The sequence below is a fragment of the Drosophila mojavensis genome, unplaced genomic scaffold (genome assembly GCF_018153725.1).
Source record: "Drosophila mojavensis isolate 15081-1352.22 unplaced genomic scaffold, ASM1815372v1 contig_136, whole genome shotgun sequence".
NCBI lineage: Eukaryota > Metazoa > Arthropoda > Insecta > Diptera > Drosophilidae > Drosophila > Drosophila mojavensis.
This window is the reverse complement of record NW_025318667.1, coordinates 20653460-20663635: the sequence shown is the minus strand read 5'-3', so window position 1 is coordinate 20663635 and position 10176 is coordinate 20653460. Positions and strand designations below refer to the sequence as shown.

General features: G+C 38.3%; 1 protein-coding gene across 1 annotated transcript in view; it reads right to left on the bottom strand.

The window, feature by feature from the left end:
• Positions 1 to 6222: 6222 nt before the first annotated feature.
• The window catches only part of LOC6584364 (homeobox protein cut), a 90091-nt gene continuing 86137 nt past the window's right edge, over positions 6223 to 10176 (bottom strand). Inside the window, exon 7 of the mRNA XM_044007269.1 lies at positions 6223 to 10133. Within this exon, the coding sequence (XP_043863204.1) occupies positions 6923 to 10133 (3211 nt within the window). The 3' untranslated portion in view covers positions 6223 to 6922. The remainder of the gene's footprint in view (positions 10134 to 10176) is intronic.

The following is a 10176-nucleotide window of genomic DNA, read 5'->3' as shown; positions in this document are numbered from 1 at the left end:
TAGAAGTGCCAAAAACTGAACCTCAAATTTATTAACAACAAATTTTAATCACTGTGATTTTTCCGTTTAAAATCTGAAAATTGTCGAAGACCCGAAAAAATATTTGCTTAAAGTCTCAGTAGGATTAGATATACAGCTGTGAAAAATAAAATAGTACCGCTTGCAAATGCAAAGTTATCAATGTATTGCTCTACTTTTTTTTTTTATATAATCAGAACGCAATAAATTTTTTGCAACAAATAAAAATACAATATTCAACGTTTTTATACATTTCAAAAAATTCTCAAAAAAGGCGAAAAAAATCCAAGCGGTGTTATTTTATTTTTCACAGCTGTACATATTAAATATTTGCTATCATGTCTCTTTTCACATTTACACAAAAATCATATCCGGATTTTCAATTTTTAATAGTTCCAATGTAAGATAATTTGTATACGAATTAATAAATATGTTGTATGTATTATTTCAACAGCTCTTTAGACCGCCGTCGCCTATAAATATATAGAGATTGGTTGTAAAATTGGTTTATGGACACATGATTTTTTTTTTAGCTAATCTATTTGATAATAATGCCTAGTTGGACCTACCGACGCTAGGTGGCGTTTCGCTTGCTCAGCGTACACTATCAGGCCATAGATGGCGCTAGTCCATTAGCAACCCCTAAGCTGGAAATTGCCATCGACCTTTGACACCGAATGAAAAGCTGTTGAAAGCTTATTGACTTATGGTTGGTGTTTGGGTACTAGGATTAAGCTAATAGAGCTTAAGTATCTGGACTTGATCGACAGTCCATTATGAGGTGAGTATGTGACTTGGCCTCAGAGGTGTTTTCAGACAACTTGTGATAGAGAATTTATTTTTTTTCGAGCTATTATTATTATTATTATTAACTAGAATGGGTCAATTAGTTACCATATAAATGGTTCATCCTATGACAAACTGGAGCTCCCAATGAACCGTTATGATTCGCGTTTGCGGCTCTAGTTTACATTTGAGTATACCACATACTCCATCAATTTTGATTTTGTCTGAAATCTGAAAGTTATTAAATAATAATTTAATTCAGCTTCCAAAATTTCATAGTTTCATTTTGGGTTGTGAAGAGTAAATGAAATACGCAGCTTTGTTTTGAATACAGTATATTCGTCTTTATTGAATTTGATTTCTCTGTTCAGTTTTACATGCTATATAAACTATTTATTATTTGTATATTATTTAAATATTTTATTTAAATATATTATACTGAAGTATTTGCTTTATTTCTTGTTCGTTTTCGTTCATTATTACTCATGTTGTGGTTTATTATTATTATAATTATTATTATTTATTTGCTTTAATAAATGCCGATGCATTTTAGCGCAAACTCTTAAAAAATTGCATTCTGCATTTTTTTAATATATTTGTTTATTTTTATTTTTTGAATGAATATGTTAATTTACAAATTAACACAATGTGTAGACATATATATATATATATATATATGCTTTATTTTGTATATTATTATTTATTTATATATATATATAAAAAACAGGTTCTTAAGTTAACAAAAAAAAATGTTTTTAATTTAAGTTTTTGTTTTATTTATTTTTTTTTATATGTTTACTTGCAACAATCTTTACAAGAAATGCTAAAAAAAATTGTCGCTTCAATTAATTACGTAATGAAATTGTTTTTATTTTATTTTAATTTTTTTTATGTTTTTTGCTCTTGTCGTATTTTGTTTAATATATTTAATTGCTTAAATTTAAAACTGTTGTTACTTAATTTCGAATGCTTTGCCAAAAGTGTCGAGTGCTTAAATTGTAGGCCACTAAGTTAATATTCTTTTATCTGTTATTCAGTTATATATATACATATATATGTATGTATATGTATGTATATATTTCTAAAAGATTTTGTTCTTTTTGTTTTGATATTTTTGCTGCTTTATTAATGTTTGAAATTTGAAATGATTTTTGCTTTATTTTTATTTTTATTATTTTTTTTTTTTTTTTTTTTTTAGAATTGGGCACATTTGTTTAATAATTGTATATTTCATTATTATTTTTTTTTTTACTTCTGATTAAATTTTTGTTATTTTGTTTTTTATTGCTGGGCGGATTTGAAACTGAAAACGGTTTTGGTTTGTTTTTGAGCTTTTGCTGCATGTGAAAGATCTGAAAACTAAGGAGTTCTTTTTCTTGTATGTATGTGTGTACAAGTGTATATGTGTGCGCATGTGTGTATGTGTGAACTATAGCTTCTGGTTCAATTGAATATGTCGTTTAATACTCAGACTTGCTTGTCTGTGTGTGTGTGTGCCATATAGATGTATATTTGCATATACATATATATGTATATACTATATGAATGCTCGTGTGTCTGTGTATTGGTATACATAGCTGTATATAACTACACAAATACCATTATATATATATATATATATATGTATATATATATACATATACATAATGCTGATATGGTCTGTTTTTTAAGATGTGAACTCTTATATATATTTTGCTGTCGCTTATTCTTCTTCAACTATTTTATGTACATTTCATTTCAATCTTCATCATAAAAGAAGAAAATAGAAAACAAGACAAAACAAAAAACTTAAATTTCTTTTCTATTTATTTTATTGACTGCTTGCTATGTGCGTGTGTGTGTGTATATATGTATGTAAAAGACTTTATATCACTGTGGGCTTAAATTCTTTGCTATACATATATGCATATATCAATACACATATACATACATATAAATTGGAATCGGCTACTAATTTGATATTTGACATAAAAAAAAATTGTGTCTATGTATGTGTTTTTTTTTTTTTTTAATTTTTTAAATTTTGTTATTTATATATAGATTGGCAAATGTTTTTGTATTCCATCTGATTTTCGTATTGAATTGGAAGGATAATTTCTTATGCAATTTGTATTTGATTTCTGTTTCGCTACGCTAAATACATTTCATTATTTACAGTTATCGATACTGATAGATATCCACGTATGTATATATATATATATATATATATATATATATATATATATATATATATATATATATATATATATATATATATATATATATATATATATATATATATATATATATATATATATATATATTTAAATATATTTTGATTTCCTTTTTTTTTTTTTTTGTATTACTTGTTTGCAATTTAAAATTAATTACGTATTATTTTGAAATATTTGCATATTTGTTTTTCAATTCATTCTTCAATATCTTTTTTTTTTTTTTTTTTTTTTTTGTGTTTCGATTACGTTTCAGAGTTCTCTTGTTAAATATGTGTGTATGTTTGCTTTAGTTCTAAGTATTCCTATATATGTATATATATATGTATATATATATATATATATTTATATTTCAACGCTACTGAATCTATGCAAAAAATTTCACTGCCTACTCACACTATAGATCGATATAGCTGTACTATATACTATATATATATATATAACTGTATAACTGCATATCTATTAGCTGATATCTGTTGTAACTGTTTTTAGCTGTGTCTCGCTATTTCCGTTTATTGTTTGTGTAAACTTAGCTAGCACCGCTTTCTTTTCTTTTGTTAATATACTCGTCTTTAACTCTATATATTCGATGTGCTGTGTGTGGGTGTGGGTGTGTGTCTGTGTATAAAATTATAGATCATGCATGCATACATACATAGATATAGACTCATATCTATAGATTTTATATTCATTCGCGCTAGCTGGGGATTCCTCTGGCCCATTCATCATATAGCGCATCATGTGTGTATATGGGCCTCTGTGTGTGCGTATATGTGTGTGTGTGTGTGTGTTTGGTAGGCATGTGTTTGTGTGAGTTAACTTAGTTAGCGAGTACTGTAGTTCCTCGGCAGCATATCATTTGCATGCATTGCACTTGCGCCTCGTAGCGGGAGGGCAGTTGGGCACATCAGAGCAAATTATAAGGCCCTATATATATAAGAGACAGACATACATGCACATACATACATATGTGTATGTACACCTGTTTGTGTGTATTTGTGGAATGGTGGCAAAATGAAAAAAAGGAATTTCGATGGGGTTGTTGTTTTTTTTTTCGTTTAAGAAAACATTTTTATTTGATAAAGTTTCATTTATGTTCATGTATTATTGGTATGTTTTGTTTGTTTTTATCGTTATTACAATAATAATAATAATAATAGTAATAATAATAATAATAATAATAATAATAATCATCATCATAATAATAATAAAAAAAATTGATCATAATTATTACAATACAAAAAAAAAAAGTCGATCTAAAAAATAATTACAACTAAATCTTCATCGTGTGTTCTTCTCTCTCTCTCTCTCTTCCTGTCTCTTTTCCTCGTTTTCCCTCCTTTCTTATCCTTCGTTCAACTTAAGCATATTCTCTTTACTTCATATTTTGTATATATTGTATATATATATACATACATATATATATGTATATATATAGTTTTTGTTTTGTATGTAAATATGTTGCATAAATATTTATTTAATTATATTTTGTAATTATTATTTTAGCTAAAGCGTATGAAAATGCAAAGTATTTAACATGGTTAACTTTAAGAACTAAATACATTTCGAAATAAAAAAAATTATATAGATTATATGTATCTATATAGTATTAAATTAAAACTTAAATCATTTCTCAACAAATTGCAGTTTTTGTTTTCTTTGAAAAAATCTTTTCTTTTTTTTTTGCTTTCTTTTCTAAATTTTTTTATGTTATTTTTTTGTATTTTTTTTTGTAGTATAATTTTTTGTTCGCTTTTAATTCGAAGACGCAAATTGTATTTTTATATTTATTGAAATGTGTTTGGTATATGTTTTATATTAATTTACTTTTAATTTCGATTTTTTTCATATTTTTATAATAATAATAATAATAACGCGGCAAATTTTGGGCCTATGCAAAAAAGGTTTTTGTGTGTGTGTGTTTGTGATTGTATTTTTGTGAGAGTGGGTGTGGGCGTTTTCTTCTTCTTTGCGTTTTATTTGAATTTTTTTTTGGCCTTATGCCATTTAGAAATGTTTTATTTTCTTGTAAGCTTTAACCTAGTGAAAAAAATGTGTGTATTTTAATATTTAAAATTTAGTTTTTGTGTGTGTGTTTTTTTTATGTATAGGAAAACAGTGTGTTTCTTTACGATTTAAACTTATGTTGTAGGCAAAAAAAATTGGCTCACTTAGATATAGTATATATATGTATATATATATTTATTTATTTATTTTAATATTAATTTTTATGCTTGAATTTGTGAAATTTCTTTAGTACGATATGCGCTTGTCTACGTTTTATTTTAATTAAATTTATTTGCTTTTTTTTGTTTTTGTTTTATATTAATATTTTAATTCACAAAAAAATTATGCTATTTGTAATGCGAAATTTAAAGTACTGTTATTTAATTTTCTTTCATTTATATGTTAATAATCGGCTTAAACTATATATATATATATATTTATATATATATTATTTTTTATTAAATGTAAATAATAATTTAGTGCAATTTGCATTTATTTTGCTATATTTTGTGTTTTACATAATATATATATATACTTATATATATATATATATATATATATATATATATATATATATATATATATATTTTATTTGCTTTATCATATCTTTTTTTGTTTTACGTAAATTTAAAATTTACAAAATTTATTGTGTTTCTTCTTCCGCTTCTTCTTTGCTGTTTTTAAGGGTAGCTTGATTTTTGCTTCTCATGAAAAGGAAAACAAGAAAATTATGAAAATTATATAGAAAAAATGCGCATATTGTTTTGTAGTTTTTTTTTTTTTTGCTTTTCCTTTTTTGTTGTTTTAACTATCTTTTACTTTGGATTCATATTTTGTTGTTCTTCGTTTTCAGTTTTCAGCTGTTTTCATTTTTATTTGTGTTTTATATTTTACAGTAGTGTGTGTGTGTGTGAGATCAAAAGATAGCTAAAAAAAACATTGCGACAAAAAAAAAAAAAAAAAAAAAATGGACCATAATATATAGTTTTTATGTTGCTATGTTTATGGAAAATAAAAAAAAAACTTTTTTTTTGCTTAGCTTTTGTTTTGTTTTCTATCCTTACTTTTTTTTTCGCCGTCAACATCTACAGTTTCGGTATTTACAAAACGGCCCTCGAGTTGCTAGAGTTTAATATTTTATATTTATTGTTTATCTATTTACACTTATCAATGCAGACGAGAAAAAAAATTAGAAATCTTGTAATTAATATTAATAATAATCATAATCATAATGATAATAATAAAATTCTACCGCCGTTTGCTTTTACAGTCTTCAAGTCGTAAAGAAATCAAAAAAAATCTTTTTTTTTTTTTTTTTTTTTTTTTTTTGCATAATCTGCGCCTCAACAGATTTGGCTTTTGGTAGAGTTTTTAGGTAGAGTTGTTGCGGCGGAGATTTTACGTGGTTAGAGGGGCAGGGGTCGGGGTCTCTTTTGTTTTGTATGGGGAGGGGGGGGAGGGGGGTGGTGGTGGCGTGGGAAGGGCAAGTTTAAAGCCAACAATTTAATACTTTTGCGCTGCTCTATCGCACCTGCGCTTCGCATAGCGTCTCTAAACTTTTTTAGCTACAACTACTACTTCGAAAAAAAAAAAAAAAATATATTAGATCTTAAACAGCTAAAGTTCTAAATATGATGTATATATATATGGGTGTATATATATATATATATATGTTATATGTAGTTATGTGCTATATATCGCTATGTATATATATGTATGCATATACACATATATATATATATGTGTGTGTATGTGTGTATATATTTATTAGCCAGTGGCTAAACATGTTCTGGGGCCGCTGCCAAACTTAATCACAAGTAAACGTCTTCAACATTGCACTCTGGTAACCAGTTCCCGTTCCGGTTCCGGTTCCAGTTCCAGTTCCAGTTCCAGTTACTAGCTTAGTAGTTCCACGCTGCTGCTGCTGCTGCTGGCGTCGCAGTTGCTGCCGCTGCAACGGCTGCTGCTGCTGCTGCTGCCGCCGCTGCCGCTGCCGTTGCCTGCTGCACTGCAGCGCAATGCTCATCACCATCACCATTGCTGCTCAGCCGTCGCACACGCACCATACGCAGCTTCTCCTCGTTGATCACCTTCAGCTGCTTCTCGGCGCTCTCATCGTCCAGCTGCTGCTGCTGTTGCTGCTGCTGCGAGGTCGACTCATCGTCGTCTTCCTCCTCCTGCTTGATGTGCACCTCCGGCTCCATGAAGCGCTGCTCAATCTCCAGGTGCGCATGATCATCGTGCTCGGCATCGGCATTGGACTCACCGCCCTTGACACTGTCGCCCTCGTCGCGTCCGTAGTCGGAGGCCTGCATGATGCAGACGCCGTTGATGATGCGCTCGCTGGCGCTGTTATCGCCGGCTGCGATTGCGGCACCCGCAGCGCCCGCCGCTGTGGGCGTGGTGGCGCCAGCCGGATTGACCCACTGGGGGGCGGCGGGCTTGCGGCGCGAACTGCGCACCGCATTGTTCAAGTAGCCAGCGGCGGCCGAGGCGAGCGCCGACTTCTGCAGCGCCTTCTCGTACTCGGATATGGGCGTGGTGCTCTCGGGCTCGTGGCCACCCTCGATGGACTCGTTGTCGCTCATATTCTGGCCACTGGCGTCCAGCTCCAGCTCGTCCTGATAGTCATCGCTGCGCTCGCGCTTCAGCGTCGGCATGGACAGATCCAGTCCGCTCATCTGCTCCTTGAAGGCCTGATTGAGCGCCTGCAGCTCATCGCCGCCAGCGGCGCCGACGGCGGCGGCCGCAGCAGCCGCTGCACCAGCAGCCGCCGCAGCGCCTGGAATGCCCGCCAAACTGCGGCCGAGCAGGGCGGCGGCGGCAAAGTACGGTGGGTAGGGTATGGGCGCACCGCTCAGGCCCATGCGCTCCTTGTGCAGCTCGACGAGCCGCTGCTGCAGCAGGATGCGAAACTGGACGGGATCGAAGGGCGTGGCATTGGTATTCTCGCGACTGGGTATGGGATTGTCCTGGCCGGGCTGGCCGTGCGGCACCTGCTGCTTGAGCCGCATGCGATGGTTGTGGAACCAGTTGGTGATGGTGCGCGTGGCCAGGCTCAGCTCGTTGGCCAGAAACTCGATGGTGCCCACATTCGGATACGGATCGAGGGCGAAGGCCAGGCGCAGCGCCTCCTTCTGCTCCTCGGAGAAGAGCACTCGCTGCTTCTTGCTGGGCGGTGCACCGCCCACCGATGAGCCGACCGAGCCGGGACCCGGACTGCTCGTATAGAAATCGTTAGTATCATTGCTGGACGTGTCGCTGCTGTTGTCCTGCTGATTGGGTCCGGTGCTGCGACGCCGCTTGCTCGCCTCCCGCCGCTCGTTCTTCAGCAGCTGCAGCCGCTCCACATTGTTGGCATCGCTCAGCCAGAGCTGCATGCGTATGAACGGCTCGCGGCCCTTGATCGAGAGCATGTGCCAGGGCTTCGGTTTGCTCAGCAGCTCCGACACGGAGCCCTGCGACAGGCCCAGCACCGCCTCGCCAAAGATCTTCTGGCCAATGTTGTTGGCGAGCAGCGCCTCCTTGATCTTGGTGGTTATATCGTGCGTGTCCAGATCCTGGGTCAACGCGGCCATCTCATAGACAGTCGGCGACATGTGCTGGTGCAGGCTGCGCATGGCATTCGGAGCATGCGCCCCACCATGGACCGGCATCATCATCGGCTTCTTCTCGTTGCTGCCGGGCGTGGCAACAGATGGCGGATTGCCGCCCGCCTGGCCGCTGGGCGTGCTCGCCGCCGGCAAGCTGATGGCATGCTGGGGCGGCAGACCGGGCGACGTCAATAGCATATTCTGATGATGGAGCAGCTGCTGGGCCTGCTGCTGGGCCTGCTGTTGGGCCTGCTGCTGGTGGCTCTGCTGTGCCTGGGCCTGAGCCTGGGCCTGGGCCTGGGCCTGCTGCACGGCAGCCGCTTGGGCGGCCGCTGCCTGCTGCTGCTGCATGGCCGCGGACATGGCGGCCGCCGCCTGCATCTGTTGCATGATGTGCTGGGCCTGGGCCGGCTCCTGCAGCTTCAGTTCGTTCATCATCTTCTGCATGGGCAGCGTGGCCTGCATCTTGTTGGCCAGGCCCTGTGGCATCTGCGGGCTGCCGCTGTAGCTGCCCGTGCGCATCAGCTTCTCGGGCGCGATCTTGTACTGGCTGGCCACCAGCTTGTGGACCGCATTCTCGTCCTCCAGAAACATCTTCATGCGTATGAACGGCTCACGGCCCTTCTGGGTGAGCATGTGCCAGGGCTTGGGCCGTGCCAGCAGATCCGAGACGGAGCCCTGCGACAGCCCCAGCACAGACTCGCCAAACAGCCGCTGCGAGATGCTGTACTGGGAGAGCGCCTCCTTCACGCGTCGCACAATGTCCTCCGTGTTCAGGTTGTTGAACATGTCGAACTGCTGCTGGGTGATGGGCGGCAGCACCGCCTTGGTGGGCCGCTGCGGTTGCGAGTGGTGCGGTGTCACCGGCGGCTGTGTGATCAGCGAATTGGTGATCGAGGCCATGCGCTGCAACGGACTCGCCGTGGCCGCGAACTCCTCGCCCTGGCTGCTCAGCGCTGGCGGCAGTATCGAGTTGCTCAATGGGCTGGGCGCAGCCGAGTTGCTGCCATGGCCGCTGGTGACGCTGCCGGCGACGCTGCCGGCGGCTAGCGGATTGCTGCCGCTGCCGGCCGCATTGACGGCGGGCGGTGCGGGTGGTGCGGGCGTGTTGCCGCCATCCGATTTGCGAGCGTGCGGCAGGGCGGGAAAGCTGCGATCGGCAACATCATCGCCGCGTTCGCCATCCTTGGAGCTGCTGCCGCTGCCGCTGTGCTGATCGTGCGCCGAGCGTTGGCCATTCAGCTTGATATCCTTGCCGGCCAGCGACAGATCCTGCGCGCCATTCAGCACCTGCTGCTGCAGTGCCATCAAACTGGAAAAGTTGGGAAAGCTGGCGGCCTGCGCCTGCTGCTGCTGTTGCTGTTGTTGCTGCTGCTGCTGCTGCTGCTGCTGCAGCTTCACGATCTCACGCTCGAAGGCGTGACGCATATTCTCATCGGCGGCCATGGCAGCGGGGAATGGATTGGCGGCTGCTCCAGGCATGCCAGCGGCGCCGCTAAAGAACGGCGACAGCAAAAAGCTACAATAACAACAAAGAGAGAAATTCTCATATGAATACGTGA